Source organism: Psittacula echo (assembly GCF_963264785.1).
Source record: "Psittacula echo genome assembly, chromosome: 31".
Classification (NCBI taxonomy): Eukaryota; Metazoa; Chordata; class Aves; order Psittaciformes; family Psittacidae; genus Psittacula; species Psittacula echo.
In genome coordinates this window covers 1027737-1048949 of record NC_137766.1, presented here as the reverse complement: position 1 = coordinate 1048949, position 21213 = coordinate 1027737, and the positions used below count along the sequence as shown (strand labels likewise).

Below are 21213 nucleotides of genomic sequence, written 5' to 3'. Positions count from 1 at the left end.
TGGTTTGGGGTTGGTTTGGGCTGGTTTGGGGTTGGTTTGGGGTTGGTTTGGGGCTGGTTTGGGGCTGGTTTGGGGTTGGTTTGGGTTGGTTTGGGGTTGGTTTGGGGTTGGTTTGGGGCTGGTTTGGGGTTGGTTTGGAGTTGGTTTGGGGCTGGTTTGGGGCTGGTTTGGGGTTGGTTTGGGTTGGTTTGGGCTGGTTTGGGTTGGTTTGGGGCTGGTTTGGGGCTGGTTTGGGGTTGGTTTGGGTTGGTTTGGGGCTGGTTTGGGGTTGGTTTGGGTTTTTTGGGGGTAGGTTTGGGGCTGGTTTGGGGCTGGTTTGGGGTTGGTTTGGGGCTGGTTTGGGGCTGGTTTGGGGTTGGTTTGGGTTGGTTTGGGGCTGGTTTGGGGTTGGTTTGGGCTGGTTTGGGGTTGGTTTGGGTTGGTTTGGGCTGGTTTGGGTTGGTTTGGGGTTGGTTTGGGGTTGGTTTGGGGCTGGTTTGGGGCTGGTTTGGGGCTGGTTTGGGGTTGGTTTGGGGTTGGTTTGCGGCTGGTTTGGGGTTGGTTTGGGCTGGTTTGGGGTTGGTTTGGGGTTGGTTTGGGCTGGTTTGGGTTGGTTTGGGGTTGGTTTGGGGTTGGTTTGGGGCTGGTTTGGGGCTGGTTTGGGTTGGTTTGGGGTTGGTTTGGGGTTGGTTTGGGGCTGGTTTGGGCTGGTTTGGGTTGGTTTGGGGTTGGTTTGGGGTTGGTTTGGTCTGGTTTGGGGTTGGTTTGGGGTTGGTTTGGGGTTGGTTTGGGGTTGGTTTGGGCTGGTTTGGGGTTGGTTTGGGGTTGGTTTGGGGCTGGTTTGGGGCTGGTTTGGGTTGGTTTGGGGTTGGTTTGGGGTTGGTTTGGGGCTGGTTTGGGGTTGGTTTGGGGTTGGTTTGGGGTTGGGTTGGGCCCTTGTGTTGGGCTGGTTTGGGCTGGTTTGGGGTTGGTTTGGGGTTGGGTTTGGGGCTGGTTTGGGGCTGGTTTGGGCTGGTTTGGGGTTGGTTTGGGGTTGGTTTGGGCTGGTTTGGGGTTGGTTTGGGGTTGGTTTGGGGCTGGTTTGGGGCTGGTTTAGGTTGGTTTGGGCTGGTTTGGGGTTGGTTTGGGGTTGGTTTGGGCTGGTTTGGGGTTGGTTTGGGGTTGGTTTGGGCTGGTTTGGGGTTGGTTTGGGGTTGGTTTGGGGTTGGTTTGGGTTGGTTTGGGGTTGGTTTTGGGTTGGTTTGGCTGGTTTGGGGCTGGTTTGGGTTGGTTTGGGTTGGTTTGGGGTTGGTTTGGGCTGGTTTGGGGTTGGTTTGGGGCTGGTTTGGGGTTGGTTTTGGGCTGGTTTGGGGCTGGTTTGGGGCTGGTTTGGGGCTGGTTTGGGGTTGGTTTGGGGTTGGTTTGGGGCTGGTTTGGGGTTGGTTTGGGGTTGGTTTGGGTTGGTTTGGGGTTGGTTTGGGGTTGGTTTGGGTTGGTTTGGGTTGGTTTGGGGTTGGTTTGGGGTTGGTTTGGGGTTGGTTTGGGGCTGGTTTGGGGCTGGTTTGGGGTTGGTTTGGGGTTGGTTTGGGGCTGGTTTGGGGTTGGTTTGGGGTTGGTTTGGGGCTGGTTTGGGGTTGGTTTGGGGTTGGTTTGGGGTTGGTTTGGGGTTGGTTTGGGGTTGGTTTGGGCTGGTTTGCGGCTGGTTTGGGGGTGGTTTGGGGCTGGTTTGGGGTTGGTTTGGGCTGGTTTGGGTTGGTTTGGGGCCATTTTAGGTCAGTTTTGGTGCTATTTTGGGCTGATTTTGGGTTAACTTGGGTCAGGTTTGGGCCATTTTGGGTCCGTTTGGGGCGATTTGGGCCCATTTGGGCTCAGCTCCCGTCCTGACCCCTTCCCAGCCCCCGCTCTGCTGCTCCCGGGGCTCCTGTGTTTGCCCCCCCCGGCCGGGGCCCCCCCCGCGCCCCCCCCAGGCCCGAGGCCAAAGCGATCGTCCCGGCCCCCGGCCCCGCCCCCCCGCGCCCCCGGCCCCCGACGTGAGTGACCCCCCGTGACCTCTGACCCCAGCCCTCACCCCCCTTCACCCCCTCTTTACCCCCATTACCCCCCTTTTACCCCACTTTACCCCCATCCCCCATTTTACCCCCTTCACCCCCGCTTTACCCCTTTCACCCCCATTTACGACCCCTTTTTCCCCCTTTGCCCCCCATTTCCCCATTTTCCCACCTTTTTCATTCATTTTTCCCTTATTTTCCCCATTTTTCCCCCATTTCCCTCATTTTTCCCAATTTAACCCCATTTTTCCTTCATTCCCCTCATTTTCCCCCCTTCATCCTCATTTTCCCGCATTTAACCCCCTTTTCCCCATTTACCTCCTTTTTCCGCCATTTACCCCATTTCCCCCCATTTACCCCCATTTTTCCCCAGTTACCCGTTTCCCCCCCATTTCCCCCATTTTCCCCGATTTACTCCATTTTTCCCTCTTTTATCCCCATTTTTCTCTCATTTTCCCCCATTTCTCCTCATTTACCCCATTTTTTCGCCATTTCTCCCCCATTTTCCCCTCTTTTCCCTCATTTTTCCCCATTTTCCCCCATTTTTCCTCATTTACCCCATTTTTTCCCTCTTTTCCCCATTTTCCCCTCTTTCCCTCATTTTTCCCCCATTTAACTCATTTTCCCCATTTACCCCAATTTTTCCCTCATTTTTCCCTTTTTCCCCCTTTTTGCCTCATTTACCCCAATTTTTTCCCTATTTCCCCCCATTTCCCCTTTTCCCCATTTTTCCCCATTTCCCCTATTTTTCCCTCATTTACCCCAATTTTTCCCCCATTTTCCTCTTTTCCCTCATTTTTCCCCATTTAACCCCATTCTCCCCCATTTTTCCATTTTCCTCTCTTTTCCCCATTTTTCCCCCATTTTCCCCCCTTTTCCCTCATTTTCCCCCAAATTCCCCCATTTTCCCCCTTTTCCCTCATTTTCCCCCATTTTCACCATTCCCCCTTTTCCAACTTTTCCCTCATTTTCCCCCATTTTTCCCCCCATTTTTCCCCTTTTCCCTCATTTTCCCCCCTTTTTCCTTCAATTTCCCCATTTTCCCCATTTTTCCCCCATTTTCCCCCTTTTCCCTCATTTTCCCCATTTTCCCCCTTTCTCCCCCATTTTCCCCATTTTTCCCCCATTTCCCCCCTTTCCCTCATTTTCCCCATTTTTCCCCATTTTTCCCCCATTTTCCCCCTTTTCCTCATTTTCCCCCATTTTCCCCATTTTCCCCATTTTCCCTCATTTCCCCCATTTCCCTCATTTTTCCCCCATTTTCCCCCCTTTCCTCATTTTCCCCATTTTCCCCCATTTTTCCCCATTTTCCCCCCTTTCCTCATTTTCCCCATTTTCCCATTTTTTTTCCCCATTTTCCCCCTTTTCCCTCATTTTCCCCATTTTCCCCCATTTTTCCCCCCTTTTCCCTCATTTTCCCCATTTTCCCCATTTTTCCCCCATTTTCCCCCCTTTCCTCATTTTCCCATTTTCCCCCATTTTTCCCCCTTTTCCCTCATTTTCCCATCTTCCCCATTTTTCCCCCATTTTCCCCCTTTTCCCTCATTTTCCCCCATTTTTTCCCCATTTTTCCCCATTTCCCTCATTTTCCCTCATTTTCCCCATTTCCCCATTTTTCCCCCATTTTCCCCCTTTTCCCTCATTTTCCCCCATTTTTCCCCATTTTCCCCCATTTTCCCCCTTTCCCTCATTTTCCCCATTTTTCCCCATTTTTCCCCCATTTTCCCCCTTTTCCCTCATTTTCCCCATTTTTCCCTCATTTTTCCCCCATTTTCCCCCTTTTCCCTCATTTTCCCCCATTTTTCCCCCATTTTCCCCCCTTTTCCCTCATTTTCCCCATTTTTCCACATTTTTCCCCATTTTTCCCCCCTTTTCCCTCATTTTCCCCCATTTTTTCAACATTTTTCCCCATTTTCCCCCATTTTTCCCCATTTTTCCCCCCTTTTCCCTCATTTTCCCCCATTTTCCCCCCCCTTTTCCCTCATTTTCCCCCATTTTTCCACATTGAACCCCATTGAACCCATTTTCCCCCCTCTCTTCCCCCCCCCAGGCCCAGGCCCTGCGGCGCCAGCGGCGCCTGCTCCGGAACCGGGAGGCGGCCTCGCAGTCGCGGCAGCGGCGCCGCGCGTACGTGCAGGGCCTGGAACAGCGCCTCCTGGCGGCGCTGCGCGACAACGAGCGCCTGCGCAGAGAGAACGCGCTGCTGCGGCGCCGCCTGGACGCGCTGCTCCCGCAGGTACCGCGGCGCCCCCTGGGCTGCCATGGGATTGGCTGGGGCGCTCCCAGGCTGCGATGGGATTGGCTGGGGAGCTCCTAGGCTGGAATGGGATTGGCTGGGGCGCTCCCGGGCTGCGATGGGATTGGCTGGGGAGCTCCTAGGCTGGAATGGGATTGGCTGGGGCACTCCAAGGCTGCGATGGGATTGGCTGGGGAGCTCCTAGGCTGGAATGGGATTGGCTGGGGCGCTCCCAGGCTGCGATGGGATTGGCTGGGGAGCTCCTAGGCTGGAATGGGATTGGCTGGGGCGCTCCCAGGCTGCGATGGGATTGGCTGGGGAGCTCCTAGGCTGGAATGGGATTGGCTGGGGCGCTCCCAGGCTGCGATGGGATTGGCTGGGGAGCTCCTAGGCTGGAATGGGATTGGCTGGGGCGCTCCCAGGCTGCGATGGGATTGGCTGGGGAGCTCCTAGGCTGGAATGGGATTGGCTGGGGCGCTCCCAGGCTGCGATGGGATTGGCTGGGGAGCTCCTAGGCTGGAATGGGATTGGCTGGGGCGCTCCCAGGCTGCGATGGGATTGGTTGGGGAGCTCCTAGGCTGGAATGGGATTGGCTGGGGCGCTCCCAGGCTGCGATGGGATTGGCTGGGGAGCTCCTAGGCTGGAATGGGATTGGCTGGGGCGCTCCCAGGCTGCGATGGGATTGGCTGGGGAGCTCCTAGGCTGGAATGGGATTGGCTGGGGCGCTCCAAGGCTGCGATGGGATTGGCTGGGGAGCTCCTAGGCTGGAATGGGATTGGCTGGGGCGCTCCAAGGCTGCGATGGGATTGGCTGGGGAGCTCCTAGGCTGGAATGGGATTGGCTGGGGCGCTCCCAGGCTGCGATGGGATTGGCTGGGGAGCTCCTAGGCTGGAATGGGATTGGCTGGGGCGCTCCCAGGCTGCGATGGGATTGGTTGGGGAGCTCCTAGGCTGGAATGGGATTGGCTGGGGCGCTCCAAGGCTGCGATGGGATTGGCTGGGGAGCTCCTAGGCTGGAATGGGATTGGCTGGGGCGCTCCAAGGCTGCGATGGGATTGGCTGGGGAGCTCCTAGGCTGGAATGGGATTGGCTGGGGCGCTCCCAGGCTGCGATGGGATTGGCTGGGGAGCTCCTAGGCTGGAATGGGATTGGCTGGGGTGCTCCCAGGCTGCGATGGGATTGGCTGGGGAGCTCCTAGGCTGGAATGGGATTGGCTGGGGCGCTCCCAGGCTGCGATGGGATTGGCTGGGGAGCTCCTAGGCTGGAATGGGATTGGCTGGGGCACTCCCGGGCTGCGTTGGGATTGGCTGGGGAGCCCCTGTTCTGGAATGGGATTGGCTGGGGAGCGCCTAGGCTGGAACGGGATTGGCTGGGGAGCCCCTAGGATGGAATGGGATTGGCTGCGGAGCCCCTGTGCTGTAACGGGATTGGCTGGGGAGCCCCTAGGCTGGAATGGGATTGTACCATTACAGGGTCATTATGGGGGGGGGTCCCATTGTGGCACAGCCCATTGGTAGGGGTTCTATGATGACACCCCCCCCCCCAGGTATCGGAGCCCGGCGCCTCCCCCCGCCGCCTGCTTTGTCTCCTCCTCCTGCTCCTCCTCACCCTCAACCTGGGCCCCATTGGGTGAGTCCATTATGGGGGCCGGGGGGGGGGCGTTTAAAGCGCCCCCCCCCCCCATTGACCCCCCCTCCCCTTTACCCCCCCCAACAGGAGCCCGCAGCCCCCCCCCGCCGACCCCCCCCTGGACCCCCCTCCCCGGCGCCACCTCCTGGGGGTGCCCGAGCTCCCCCCCCCCCTCCAAGGGACCTCCCCCCCCCCGCCGCGTGCGGGGCGCCCCCCCGGGATGCGTCCGGAGCTGGCGGCAGCGGCGGCCCCCCCCCGGAGGCTGTTCAGGTACGTGGGGTACAGAGCATCCCCATAGGGACCCATAGGGACCATAGAGAGAGACCCATAGAGACCCATAGAGACCCATAGGGACCATAGAGACCCATAGGGACCATAGAGACACATAGGGACCATAGAGAGAGACCCATAGAGACCCATAGGGACCATAGAGACCCATAGGGACCATAGAGAGAGACCCATAGAGACCCATAGGGACCCCATAGAGACCCATAGGGACCATAGAGAGAGACCCATAGAGACCCATAGAGACCATAGAGACCCATAGGGACCATAGAGAGAGACCCATAGAGACCCATAGGGACCATAGAGACCCATAGGGACCATAGAGAGAGACCCATAGAGACCCATAGGGACCCCATAGAGACCCATAGGGACCATAGAGAGAGACCCATAGAGACCCATAGGGACCCCATAGAGACCCATAGGGACCCATACAGACCCATAGAGACCTCATAGAGAGAGACCCATAGGGACCCCATAGGGACCCCATAGAGACCCATAGGGACCCCTTTGAGACTCATAGGGACCCACAGATCCCCTTATAAACTCTCCATAGACCTCGCCATAGAGACCCACGGAGCCCCACAACCCCCCATAGACAACCCATACACGTCCATAGACCCCCCATAGACCCCCCTTAGACCCTCATAGACCTCCCATAGACCCCCATAGACACCCCATAGGCCCCATTACTCCCCATAACCCCCCCGAAACCCCTGTTCCCCCCCCCCAGCAACTCCTCGGTGCCTGTGGGGCTGCTCAGTGACTGCCAGAGCCTGAACCGGAGCGAGAACCTGCGGTGAGGGAGGACATGGGGGGGCTATGGGGACACATTGACTCCCATTGACCCCCATTGGTCCCCATTGATCCCCATTGATCCCCATTGACCCCCATTGACTCCCATTGGTCCCCATTGATCCCCATTGACCCCCATTGACTCCCATTGACTCCCATTGACTCCCATTGACCCTCATTGACCCCCATTGGTCCCCATTGACCCCCATTGGTCCCCATTGACCCCCATTGGTCCCCATTGATCCCCATTGACCCTCATTGACTCCCATTGACCCCTATTGACCCCCATTGGTCCCCATTGACCCCATTGAACCCCATTGACCCCCATTGAGCCCCATTGACCCCCATTGAGCCCCATTGACCCCATTGAACCCCATTGACCCCCATTGACTCCCATTGACCCCCATTGGTCCCCATTGATCCCCATTGAACCCCATTGACCCCCATTGACCCCATTGACTCCCATTGACCCCCATTGGTCCCCATTGATCCCCATTGAACCCCATTGACCCCCATTGACCCCATTGACCCCCATTGAACCCCATTGACCCCCATTGACCCCCATTGACCCCCATTGATCCCTATTGATCCCCATTGATCCCCATTGACCCCCATTGATCCCCATTGAACCCCATTGATCCCCATTGACCCCCATTGACTCCCATTGATCCCCATTGATCCCCATTGATCCCCATTGCCCCCATTGACCCCCATTGACCCCCATTGATCCCTATTGATCCCCATTGATCCCCATTGCCCCCATTGACCCCCATTGATCCCTATTGATCCCCATTGATCCCCATTGCCCCCATTAATCCCCATTGAACCCCATTGAACCCCATTGATCCCCATTGATCCCCATTGAACCCCATTGCCCCCATTACCCCATTACCCCCATTGCCCCCATTGCCCCCATTCCCCCCATTGCCCCCATTGCCTCCATTACCCCCATTACCCCCATTGCCCCCATTGCCCCCATTACCCCCATTACCCCCATTGCCCCCATTGCCGCCATTGCCCCCATTACCCCCATTACCCCCATTGCTCCCATTGGCCCCATTGCCCCCATTGCCCCCATTACCCCCATTGCTCCCATTGGCCCCATTCCCCCCATTGCCGCACTGACCCCCATTGTCCCCATTGCCCCCCCAGCCTGGCCCATGAGCTCAGCGGGTGGTTCGGCGCCATCAACTCGACCGACGGAAACCGGGGCCCCCCCACGGCTCCCCCGTATGCAGGTGAGGGGGGGACCCCAAGGGGATCAATGGGGATCAATGGGGGTCAAGGGGGGGATCAATGGGGGTCAATGGGGCTCAATGGGGATCAATGGAGTCCAATCGGGATCAATGGGGGTCAATGGGGGGGTTTGGGGCTCTCTGACCCCCCCGGCTCAGTTTCAGGTGTTGCCCGCCTGGAAGTTGCCGACCTCGAACCGGCTGATCCCGACCGCAGCCCCCAAGCCTGAGAGGTGACCCCCCCATAGCCCCATAGACCCCCATTGATCCCCATTGATCCCCATCACCCCCATTGCACCCCCAGGCCCCCCACAGCTCCATTCCCAGCCGCCATCTCTCGCCGTGAGGACACTTTCTACGTCGTCTCCTTCCGCAGGGTATGGGGGGGCAATGGGGCAATGGGGCAATGGGGCAATGGGGGCAATGGGGGCAATGGGGGTAATGGTGGTAATGGGGGTAATGGGGGCAATGGGGTCAATGGGGGTAATGGTGGTAATGGGGGTAATGGGGGCAATGGGGTCAATGGGGGCAATGGGGGTAATGGTGGTAATGGGGGTAATGGGGGCAATGGGGTCAATGGGGGCAATGGGGGTAATGGTGGTAATGGGGGTAATGGGGGCAATGGGGCAATGGGGGCAATGGGGGCAATGGGGGCAATGGGGTCAATGGGGGCAATGGGGGCAATGGGGGGCAATGGGGGCAATGGGGGTCAATGGGGGCAATGGGGGCAATGGGGGCAATGGGGGTCAATGGGGGCAATGGGGGCAATGGGGTCAATGGGGATCAATGGGGGCAATGGGGTCAATGGGGGCAATGGGGGCAATGGGGTAATGGGGGCAATTGGGGCAATGGGGTCAATGGGGGCAATGGGGTCAATGGGATCAATGGGGGCAATGGGGTCAATGGGATCAATGGGGATCAATGGGTCCCCATAGACCCCCATAGCCCCCCCATGGCCTTGCTCCCCCCCCCCCCCCCCCCCCCAGGACCATCTCCTGCTCCCGGCCATCAGCCACAACAAGACCTCGAGGCCAAAGATGTCGCTGGTGCTGCCAGCGGCCGCCATCAATGGTAAAGGGGGACCCCGAAACCATGGGGGGGTCCCCAATACCCCTTGTGGGGTCCCCATTGCCCTTGGGGCTCTCCCCATTGCCTCTTAAGGGGGTCCCCACTGCCCATTGGGAGGGTCCCATTGCCATGGGGGGGTCCCATTGGTTCTTAATGGGGTCCCATTGATACGGGGGGGTCCCCATCCCCATTGGGGTATCCCATTGCCATTGAGGGGGGGTCCCCATTATCACTGGGTTATACCATTGACATGGGGGGGTCCCACTGGTTCTTAATGGGGTGCCATTGACGTGGGGGGTCCCCATTGCCATTGAAGGGGGGGGCCCCATCCCCATTGGAGCATCCCATTGCCATGGGGGGGTCCCCATTACCATTGAGGGGGGGTCCCCATCACCATTGGGGTATCCCATTGCCATGGACGGGTCCCATTGGTTCTTAATGGGGTCCCATTGCCATGGGGGAGTCCCCATCGCCATTGGGGTGCTCTGCCCCCCCTAACCCGTGTCCCCCCCCCCCAGAGAGCCTGTCGGGGCGCGGGGGGGGCCTGGAGGCCATGATGCAGGTGGACTGCGAGGTGATGGACACGCGGGTGGTGCACGTCCGGCCCCCCCCCCGCTCCCGGCCCCCCCCCAGGGCCCTCTCCCTGGGGGGGGAGCGGGGGGAGACCCCCCCTTTCCCGCCAAGCCACGCCCGTTTCCCGCCAGGACCGTGAATGGCGCCTTCGCTCCCCGTGGGAACCGCCTTCAAGCCGCGCCCCTTTCCCGCCAGCCATGAATGGCGCCCCGCGCACCCCCGTGGGAGCCGCGCTTAAGCCCCGCCCACTCGCGTTTAGCCACGCCCCCTCTCCCACTAGGACCCGTTCTAAAGGGCTGGGGCTAAGCCCCGCCCCTCCCTCCCAGGCCACGCCCCCACCCGGACCAAGCCCCTCCCATTGGCCACAGCGAGGTCAAGCCCCGCCCCTTCAGCCCAGCCCCGCCCTCTCCGGCGCTCTTAAAGGCGCCGCGGCCGTTTTTAATCCCCTCCATCAATAAAGAAACGGCACGAACGGAAACGGCGCCTCGCGGGGGGGGGAAGGGGCGGGATGGGACCGGGGGGGGAGGGGGCGTTTGGGGGAGGGGCCCCTCCCGTTTCTGCTTCGTTTTGGGCCCCAAAACAGGCTCCGGTTTGGGGGGGGGGGGAGGTTTGGTCGCCGCCATCTTCCGCCTCTGCTTCACTTGGCCGTCACCCTATTGGCGGAGAGCGGCCCCCCGGCGGCTCGCTATTGGTCAGCGCCTCCATCAATCAAACGCCTCCGCTTCTGATTGGCCCTCACCGCCTCAAGTGGGCGGTTCCTCCGCGCCCAAAATGGCGGCCGGCGGTTACCACGGCGACGCGCGGCAGGCGGGAGGGGGCGGGGGTGAGAGCGCGGCTTCCTATTGGCTCTCCGCGCGTCGCTATGGCAACGGCTCACGGCGCGCAGCGCCTGATTGGTTGCTGACGGGCGGGAGGGGGTGTGCGTCTGACGTCACTTCCGCCTGGGCGGCCACAGCGAGAGGAAGGGGCCGCAGCCGCCACCGCCGCCGCGGCCCCGCGGTACCGGAGGGGCCCAAGGCGGGGGGGGGGACGGGACGGTAACGGGGCCGCGATGGGGGGGAGCTGGTTTTGGGGTGATTTAGCCCGGTTTTGGGTGTTTAAACCCGTTTCTGGGGGGGGGTTGGGGCGGTTTGGGCCCCTTTGGGAGGGTTGGGCCCGTTTCTGGCGTGGTTTTGGGTCAATTTGCCCGGTTTTGTCGTGTTTTGAGCCCGTTTCTTGGGGGGGGTCCACATTTTGGGGTGTTTTATCCGTTTTGGAGTGTTTTAGTCCGGTTTTGGGTGGGTTTAGCCCATTTTGGGGTGATTTAGCTAGTTTTGAGGCGCTTTAGCCCGTTTTGGGGCGCTTTAGCCCTTTTTGGGGTGCTTTAGCCCGTTTTGGGGCGCTTTAGCTCATTCTGAGGCGCTTTAGCCCGTTTTGGGGCGCTTTAGCTCGTTCTGAGGCGCTTTAGCCCGTTTTGGGGTGCTTTAGCCCGTTTTGGGGTGCTTTAGCCCGTTTTGGGGTGCTTTAGCCCGTTCTGAGGCGCTTTAGCCCGTTTTGGGGTGCTTTAGCCCGTTCTGAGGCGCTTTAGCCCGTTTTGGGGTGCTTTAGCCCGTTTTGGGGTGATTTAGCCCAGAACTCGTTTCTGATGCGTTTGATCCCGTTTCTGATGCGTTTGAACCGTTTCTGGTGCGTTTGAACCCGTTTCTGGTGCGTTTGAACCGTTTCTGATGCGTTTGAACCGTTTCTGGTGCGTTTGAACCCGTTTCTGGTGCGTTTGAACCCGTTTCTGGTGCGTTTGAACCCGTTTCTGGTGCGTTTGAACCGTTTCTGGTGCGTTTGAACCGTTTCTGGTGCGTTTGAACCGTTTCTGGTGCGTTTGAACCCGTTTCTGGTGCGTTTGAACCCGTTTCTGGTGCGTTTGAACCCGTTTCTGATGCGTTTGAACCGTTTCTGGTGCGTTTGAACCCGTTTCTGGTGCGTTTGAACCCGTTTCTGGTGCGTTTGAACCCGTTTCTGGTGCGTTTGAACCGTTTCTGGTGCGTTTGAACCCGTTTCTGGTGCGTTTGAACCCGTTTCTGATGCGTTTGAACCGTTTCTGGTGCGTTTGAACCCGTTTCTGGTGCGTTTGAACCCGTTTCTGATGCGTTTGAACCCGTTTCTGGTGCGTTTGACCCGTTTCTGGTGCGTTTGAACCCGTTTCTGGTGCGTTTGAACCCGTTTCTGATGCGTTTGAACCGTTTCTGGTGCGTTTGAACCCGTTTCTGGTGCGTTTGAACCCGTTTCTGGTGCGTTTGAACCCGTTTCTGGTGCGTTTGAACCGTTTCTGGTGCGTTTGAACCCGTTTCTGGTGCGTTTGAACCCGTTTCTGGTGCGTTTGACCCGTTTCTGGTGCGTTTGAACCCGTTTCTGGTGCGTTTGAACCCGTTTCTGGTGCGTTTGAACCCGTTTCTGATGCGTTTGAACCGTTTCTGGTGCGTTTGAACCCGTTTCTGGTGCGTTTGAACCCGTTTCTGGTGCGTTTGAACCCGTTCGCGCCCGTTCCGGGGCCGTTCCTACTCCGTTGGCTGCCGTTACCGGGTGCTCTCCCCCCCCAGGCCATGTCCCCGTGGCTGTGCGTGCTGCTGGCGCTGGCCGTGGTGCTGCTGCCGGTGCTCTACGGGCGCTGGGGCCGGTTCCGGTTCTGGTGCAAGCTCGGCTTCTACAACGGCTGCATCCTGGTGCTGGCCCTGGCCGCCATCCCCCTCTGCGCGCCCCGCGGCCGCGACGTCGAGAACATGAAGTGGGCGCGGGGACTATGGGGGGGCTATGGGGCTCCATGGGGGCCTCTATGGGGGGGTTATGGGGAGCTGTGGGGGTCTATATGGGGGTCTATGGTGGGGTTATGGGGGATACGGGGTGTTATGGGGGTCTATCGGGGGAGATATGGGGGGGTAATGGGAGTCTAATGGGGGTCTATAGGGGGGTCTATGGGGCTCGATGAGGGGCCTATATGGGGGGTAATGGGGGACCTGTATGGGGGTCTATGGGGGGGCTATGGGAGTCTAATGGGGGTCTATAGGGGGGTCTATGGGGCTCGATGAGGGGCCTATATGGGGGGTAATGGGGGACCTGTATGGGGGTCTATGGGGGGGCTATGGGGGTATAGAAGGGGGTGATTCTGTGGGTCCCCATGGGTTTCTATGGGTTCCTATAGGTCTCTGGGGGGGTCCCTATGGGTCTCTGGGGGGGTCCCTATGGGTCTCTGGGGGGGTCCCTATGGGTCTCTGGGGGTCTCTATGGGGCAGGATCATCCGGGCGCTGCTGCAGCACGTCAAGCGCCTCTATGGGATCCGCATGGCCGTGAGGGGGGCGCAGCTCCTGCCCCCCCGCCAGCCCTACGTGGTGGTGAGCAACCACCAGAGCTCCCTGGACCTCATGGGTGCATGCCCCATAGGGACCCCATAGCCTGCCCCACACCTGCCCCATAAATACAGCACACTGTTCCCCATAGCCTGACCCATAGATACATCACACCTGCCCCATAGCTTGCCCCATAGGTACCCCACATCCTTTCCCATAGCTTGCCCTATAGCTACCCCACATCTGCCCCATAGCTATCCCACATCCTTTGCCATAGCTTGCCATGTAGCCACGCCATAGATACCCCACATCTGCCCCATAGCCTGCCCCCTAGATACCCCACATCCTTTCCCATAGCTTGCCCCATAGCCACCCCATAGATACCCCACAGCCGCCCCATAGCCTGCCCCATAGATACCCCACACCTGCCCCACACCCGCCCCATAGCCTGCCCCATAGATACCCCACAGCCTGCCCCACACCCCCCCATAGCCTGCCCCATAGATACCCCACAGCCTGCCCCACACCCCCCCATAGCCTGCCCCATAGATACCCCACAGCCTGCCCCACACCCGCCCCATAGCCTGCCCCATAGATACCCCACACCTGCCCCACACCCGCCCCATAGCCTGCCCCATAGATACCCCACAGCCTGCCCCACACCCCCCCCATAGCCTGCCCCATAGATACCCCACAGCCTGCCCCATAGCCTGCCCCATAGATACCCCACAGCCGCCCCATAGCCTGCCCCATAGATACCCCACACCTGCCCCACACCCGCCCCATAGCCTGCCCCATAGATACCCCCCCATAGCCTGCCCCACACCCGCCCCATAGCCTGCCCCATAGATACCCCACACCTGCCCAACAGCCGCCCCATAGCCTGCCCCATAGATACCCCACACCTGCCCCACACCCGCCCCATAGCCTGCCCCATAGATACCCCACAGCCTGCCCCACACCCCCCCATAGCCTGCCCCATAGATACTCCACAGCCTGCCCCACACCCCCCCATAGCCTGCCCCATAGATACCCCACAGCCTGCCCCACACCCGCCCCATAGCCTGCCCCATAGATACCCCACACCTGCCCCACACCCGCCCCATAGCCTGCCCCATAGATACCCCACACCCCCCCATAGCCTGCCCCATAGATACCCCACACCCGCCCCATAGCCTGCCCCATAGATACTCCACACCCGCCCCATAGCCTGCCCCATAGATACCCCACACCCGCCCCATAGCCTGCGCCATAGATACCCCACACCTGCCCCACACCCGCCCCATAGCCTGCCCCATAGATACCCCCCCCATAGCCTGCCCCACACCCGCCCCATAGCCTGCCCCATAGATACCCCACAGCCTGCCCCACAGCCACCCCATAGCCTGCCCCATAGATACCCCACAGCCTGCCCCACACCCGCCCCATAGCCTGCCCCATAGATACCCCACAGCCTGCCCCACACCCGCCCCATAGCCTGCCCCATAGATACCCCACACCCCCCCATAGCCTGCCCCATAGATAACCCACACCCGCCCCATAGTCTGCCCCATAGATACCCTACACCCGCCCCATAGCCTGCCCCATAGATACCCCACACCTGCCCCACACCCCCCCCCAGCCTGCCCCATAGATACCCCACACCTGCCCCACAGCCGCCCCCCGTGCCCCCCCCGCAGGGATGATGGAGGTGCTGCCCGACCGCTGCGTGCCCATCGCCAAGCGGGAGCTGCTCTTCATGGGCGCCGTGGGCCTCGTCTCCTGGCTCGGGGGCATCATCTTCATCGACCGGCGCCGGCCGCACCGCGCCATCAGCACCATGGCCCAGGCGGCGCACACCATGCTCAGCCAGGACGTGAGCGCCGTGGGGCTGCCCCATAGCCGCTATGGGGCTGGGGGTTCTATGGGGATCTATGGGGCAGAAGGGGTTCTATGGGGCAGTGCCATGGCCCAGGCGGCGCACACCATGCTCAGCCAGGACGTGAGCGCCGTGGGGCTGCCCCATAGCCGCTATGGGGCTGGGGGGTCTATGGGGATCTATGGGGCAAAAGGGGTTCTATGGGGCAGTGCCATGGCCCAGGCGGCGCACACCATGCTCAGCCAGGACGTGAGCGCCGTGGGGCTGCCCCATAGCCGCTATGGGGCTGGGGGTTCTATGGGGATCTATGGGGCAGAAGGGGTTCTATGGGGCAGTGCCATGGCCCAGGCGGCGCACACCATGCTCAGCCAGGACGTGAGCGCTGTGGGGCTGCCCCATAGCCGCTATGGGGCTGGGGGGTCTATGGGGATCTATGGGGCAGAAGGGGTTCTATGGGGCAGTGCCATGGCCCAGGCGGCGCACACCATGCTCAGCCAGGACGTGAGCGCCGTGGGGCTGCCCCATAGCCGCTATGGGGCTGGGGGGTCTATGGGGATCTATGGGGCAGAAGGGGTTCTATGGGGCAGTGCCATGGCCCAGGCGGCGCACACCATGCTCAGCCAGGACGTGAGCGCCGTGGGGCTGCCCCATAGCCGCTATGGGGCTGGGGGGTCTATGGGGTTCTGTGGGGCAGTGCCATGGCCCAGGCAGTGCACACCATGCTCAGCCAGGACGTGAGCGCCGTGGGGCTGCCCCATAGCTGCTATGGGGCTGGGGGGTCTATGGGGATCTGTGGGGCAGAAGGGGTTCTCTGGTGATCTATGGAGCAGAGGGGATTCGCTATGGGGCACCCCCTATGGGTCTCTGTGACCCCCCCATGGGTCTCTGTGGGGCATCCCCCATGGGTCTCTATGGGCCCCCCATGGGTCGCTATGGGGCAGCCCCCTCATGGGTCTCTATGGGCCCCCCCCATGGGTCTCTATGACCCCCCCATGGGTCTCTATGGTACCCCCGTGGGTCTCTATGGGCCCCCCATACGTCTCTATGGGCCCCCCATGGGTCGCTATGGGGCAGCCCCCCTATGGGTCTCTATGACCCCCCCATGCGTCTCTATGGGGCAGCCCCCCCGTGAGTCTCTATGGGGCAGCCCCCCCATGGGTCGCTATGGGGCAGCCCCATGGGTCTCTATGGGGCAGCCCCCCCATGGGTCGCTATGGTGAGCCCCATGGGTCTCTATGGGGCAGCCCCCCATGGGTCTCTATGGGGCAGCCCCCTTGTGGGTCTCTATGGGGCAGCCCCCTTGTGGGTCTCTATGGGGCAGCCCCCCCCCGAGTCGCTATGTGGCAGCCCCATGGGTCTCTATGGGGCAGCCCCATGGGTCTCTATGGGGCAGCCCTCCATGGGTCTCTATGGGGCAGCCCCCTTGTGGGTCTCTATGGGGCAGCCCCATGGGTCTCTATGGGGCAGCCCCCTTGTGGGTCTCTATGGGGCAGCCCCATGGGTCTCTATGGGGCAGCCCCCTTGTGGGTCTCTATGGGGCAGCCCCCCCCCGGGTCGCTATGGGGCAGCCCCATGGGTCTCTATGGGGCAGCCCCCCCATGGGTCGCTATGGGGCAGCCCCATGGGTCGCTATGGGGCAGCCCCCTTGTGGGTCTCTATGGGGCAGCCCCCTTGTGGGTCTCTATGGGGCAGCCCCATGGGTCGCTATGGGGCAGCCCCCCACACCTCTGCCCCCCCAGGTGCGGGTCTGGGTCTTCCCGGAGGGGACGCGCAACCACAGCGGCTCCATGCTGCCCTTCAAGCGCGGCGCCTTCCACCTGGCCGTGCAGGCGCAGGTGGGGCCGCCAGGGGGCGCGCGCGGGCAGCCCGCTGCCTCTCTGGCCTCTCTGGGGCTCTATGGGGCTCTATGGTCTCTATGGGGCTCTATGGGGCTCTATGGGTCTCTATGGGGCTCTATGGTCTCTATGGGGCTCTATGGTATCTATAGTATCTGTGGGGCTTTATGGGTCCCTGTGGGTCTCTGTGGGGTCTCTATGGGTCTCTAGGGGTCTCTAGGGGGTCTCTATGGTCTCTGTGGCACTCTATGGGGCAGGGGCGGGGCTCGGTGGGGCAGGGTTGGGCTTCTATGGGGTCTCTGTGGGGCAGGGGTGGGGCTCTATGGGCTCTCTGTGGCGTGGGTGTGGGTCTCTATGGGGTGGCTGTGGGGCTCTATAGGACTCGGGGGGGTCGCTATGGGGCAGCCCCCCTGACCCCGCCTGCCCCACAGGTCCCCGTTGTCCCCATTGTCATCTCCTCCTACCAGCACTTCTATAGCAAACGGGAGCGCAGATTCACCTCCGGTGAGCATCTATGGGGCAGGGCGCTCTATGGGTCCCTATGGGGTCTCTGTGGTTTCTCTATGGTCTCTGTGGTTTCTCTATGGTCTCTCTATGGTCTCTATGGCCTCTCTATGGCCTCTATGGCCTCTCTATGGTCTCTATGGCCTCTCTATGGCCTCTATGGCCTCTCTATGGCCTCTATGGCCTCTCTGTGGTCTCTATGGTTTCTCTATGGCCTCTCTATGGTCTCTATGCTCTCTCTATGCTCTCTCTATGCTCTCCCTATGGTCTCTATGGTTTCTCTATGCTCTCTCTATGGTCTCTCTATGCTCTCTCTATGCTCTCTCTATGGTCTCTATGTTCTCTCTATGGTCTCTATGGTTTCTCTATGCTCTCTCTATGGTTTCTCTATGCTCTGCCTATGGTCTCTATGGTTTCTCTATGCTCTCTCTATGGTCTCTATGGTTTCTCTATGGTCTCTATGCTCTCTCTATGCTCTCTCTATGCTCTCCCTATGGTCTCTATGGTTTCTCTATGCTCTCTCTATGGTTTCTCTATGCTCTCCCTATGGTCTCTATGGTTTCTCTATGTTCTCTCTATGGTTTCTCTATGCTCTCCCTATGGTCTCTATGGTTTCTCTATGGTCTCTATGGTTTCTCTATGCTCTCTCTATGGTCTCTATGGTTTCTCTATGCTCTCTCTATGGTCTCTATGTTCTCTCTATGGTCTCTCTATGGTCTCTATGGTTTCTCTATGCTCTCTCTATGGTCTCTATGGTTTCTCTATGCTCTCTCTATGGTCTCTATGGTTTCTCTATGCTCTCCCTATGGTCTCTATGCTCTCTCTATGCTCTCTCTATGGTCTCTATGGTTTCTCTATGTTCTCTCTATGGTTTCTCTATGCTCTCCCTATGGTCTCTATGGTTTCTCTATGGTCTCTATGGTTTCTCTATGCTCTCTCTATGGTCTCTATGGTTTCTCTATGCTCTCTCTATGGTCTCTATGTTCTCTCTATGGTCTCTATGGTTTCTCTATGCTCTCTCTATGGTCTCTATGCTCTCTCTATGCTCTCTCTATGGTTTCTCTATGCTCTCTCTATGCTCTCTCTATGGTTTCTCTATGCTCTCCCTATGGTCTCTATGGTTTCTCTATGCTCTCTCTATGGTCTCTATGGTTTCTCTATGCTCTCTCTATGGTCTCTATGGTTTCTCTATGCTCTCTCTGTGGTCTCTATGCTCTCTCTATGCTCTCTCTATGGTTTCTCTATGCTCTCTCTATGCTCTCTCTATGGTTTCTCTATGCTCTCCCTATGGTCTCTATGGTTTCTCTATGTTCTCTCTATGGTCTCTATGGTTTCTCTATGCTCTCTCTATGGTCTCTATGGTTTCTCTATGCTCTCCCTATGGTCTCTATGGTTTCTCTATGCTCTCTCTATGGTCTCTATGGTTTCTCTATGCTCTCTCTATGGTCTCTATGGTTTCTCTATGCTCTCCCTATGGTCTCTATGGTTTCTCTATGCTCTCTCTATGGTCTCTATGGTTTCTCTATGCTCTCTCTATGGTCTCTATGGTTTCTCTATGCTCTCCCTATGGTCTCTATGGTTTCTCTATGCTCTCTCTATGGTCTCTATGGTTTCTCTATGCTCTCTCTATGGTCTCTATGGTTTCTCTATGCTCTCTCTATGGTCTCTATGGTTTCTCTATGCTCTCCCTATGGTCTCTATGGTTTCTCTATGCTCTCCCTATGGTCTCTATGGTTTCTCTATGCTCTCTCTATGGTCTCTATGGTTTCTCTATGCTCTCTCTATGGTCTCTCCCCAGGCCGCTGCGTGATCCAGGTGCTGCCCCCTCTCCCCACGGAGGGCTTGGGCCCCGACGACGTCCCCGCCCTGACCGAGCGCGTGCGGGACGCGATGCTCGAGGCCTTCGAGGCCCTGGAGGCCGAGCTCTGCCCCACGGCGCCCCCCCCCTGCCCCACGGCGCCCCCCCCCTGCCCCACAGCGCCTCCCCCCTGCCCCACAGCGCCCCAGTGACCTCCCCGCCGCCAGGGGGCTCAGCTGCCGGGGGTGGCAAGGACTGAGCCATGTGTGGGGCACGGAGGAGGGGGAGGTGATGGGGGGGGCGCGATGGGACCCATAAGTGCGACATGGGTGGAGCCAGAAGGAAGATGGAGACCCATAGCAGGGCATGGAGTGACCCATAAGTGACACATGGACCTATGGAGCGACCCATAAGTGGCACATGGACCCGTGGAGTGACCCATAAGTGGCACATGGACCCATAGTGGGGCATGGAGCGACCCATAAGTAAGGTATGGAGCAACCTGTAAGTGACACGTGGACCCATGAAGTGACCCATAAGTGACACATGGACCCATGGAACGACCCATAAGTGACACATGGACCTATAGTTGGGCATGGAGTGCCCCATAAGTAAGACATGGACCTATAACTGGGCATGGAGTGACCCATAAGTGACACATGGACCCATAGTGGGGCATGGAGCGACCCATAAGTAAGGTAATGGAGCGACCCATAAATAAGACATGGACCTATAACTGGGCATGGAGTGACCCATAAGTAACACATGGACCCATGGAGTTGACCCATAAGTGAGATGTGGACCCATAGCAGCGCATGGAGCAACCCATAAGTAATGCATGGACCTGTAGCGGGGCATGGAGCGACCCACAAGTGAGATGTGGACCCATAGCGGCACATAGAACAACCCATAAGTAACACATGGACCCATGGAGCGCCCCATAACTGAGCCAGGGAGTGCCCCATGGAGCGGCGCAGCCCCATAGAGGGACTTGGAGTGACCCCCAAGTAGGACGTGGACCCACAGCAGGCGACCGGAGCGCCCCATAAGTAGGCCTCGGACCCACACGTCCACCATGGAGCACCCCATAAGTGCGATGCGGACCCATAGGGGGGCTTGGAGAGCCCCATAAGTAACCCATGGAGTGTCCCACGGCGGCTTTGGACCCATAGATTGGGGCCTGCAGTGCCCCCCCAAGTGGGCCTCAGCCCCATAGCAGGGCCTGGGCTGCCCCCGAAGTGCAACATGTGGGGCCCAGCCCCATAGGAGCAGCGGCTCTGCCCCACGGCTGCCCCATAGCGTTTACAGCCCCCCCCCGTGCCCCACAGCGCGACCCCGAAGTGTGGGTCGGGGGGGGGGGGAGGGGGGGGAAGGGGGCGTGGCCGGGGGGGAGGCGGGTTCTGATTGGCTGCTGCTGCCCTAAGCCCCGCCCCCATCGAATAAACGGACCTTCTCCCCCACCCCAAAGGGCGTGATGACGTCAGGGGAGCGCCGCGGTGACGTCACCAAGGGGCGGGGCCGAAGCCGCCGTCGGTGGGGGGGGGAAGACAGCAGCACGCGTTAAAGCAGCCCCAAAACAGGCTCAAATCCGCCCAAATCCCAACAATTCCCATTTAAATTCCACCAAATCCACCCAATTCCAACCCAAATTCCCCCAAAATCCACCAATTCCCACCGAATTCCACCAATTCCCACCCATTTCCCCAATTCCCACCGAAATCCCAACAATTCCACCCAAATTCCCACCAAAATTCCCCCCAATTCCCACCCCAATCCCCCCCATTCCCATTCCCACCCCATTCCCATTGCCAGGAACCACAGGACACGCTTCCATTATTCCAACCCTATTCCTGGCTCCATTGCCCATGGATCCGGGCGGCTCCACCGGAGCCTTTGGCCCATTCCCACCATTCCCAATGGGAAGCGGGCTCATCCCTCCTGCCCTCCCCCCCCCCAGCATTCCCAATGCACTCATCCCAATGGACCGCTTCCAGCTTCCCAACCCCAGCACAGCCCCCCCCATGGATCCCATCCCATGGATCCATGCCCATGGATCCCATCCTTCCCATTCCCCATC

At 59.5% G+C, this 21213-nt stretch overlaps 2 protein-coding genes across 2 annotated transcripts in view; both read left to right on the top strand.

The window, feature by feature from the left end:
- ATF6B (activating transcription factor 6 beta) overlaps nt 1–10281 on the top strand; it is a gene marked incomplete at its 5' end in the record, with an annotated part of 11022 nt that extends 741 nt beyond the window's left edge. The window contains 11 exon segments of the mRNA XM_080636304.1: nt 1779–1988; nt 4057–4242; nt 5788–5870; nt 5958–6140; nt 6886–6951; nt 8100–8185; nt 8342–8409; nt 8413–8427; nt 8431–8559; nt 9169–9253; nt 9769–10281. Of these exon segments, the coding sequence (XP_080492430.1) occupies nt 1779–1988; nt 4057–4242; nt 5788–5870; nt 5958–6140; nt 6886–6951; nt 8100–8185; nt 8342–8409; nt 8413–8427; nt 8431–8559; nt 9169–9253; nt 9769–9962 (1305 nt within the window). The 3' untranslated portion in view covers nt 9963–10281.
- Nucleotides 9963–20486, top strand: LOC308231164 (1-acyl-sn-glycerol-3-phosphate acyltransferase alpha-like; the record flags this gene model as incomplete). The annotated part of the gene is made up of 9 exons (XM_080636303.1): nt 9963–10044; nt 10407–10719; nt 10779–10860; nt 12397–12581; nt 13087–13220; nt 14821–14996; nt 16739–16834; nt 17266–17338; nt 19137–20486. The coding sequence occupies 9 exons, from the start codon at nt 9963–9965 to the stop codon at nt 19346–19348; spliced, it is 1353 nt and encodes a 450-aa protein (XP_080492429.1). The 3' UTR covers nt 19349–20486.
- Nucleotides 20487–21213: the final 727 nt, after the last annotated feature.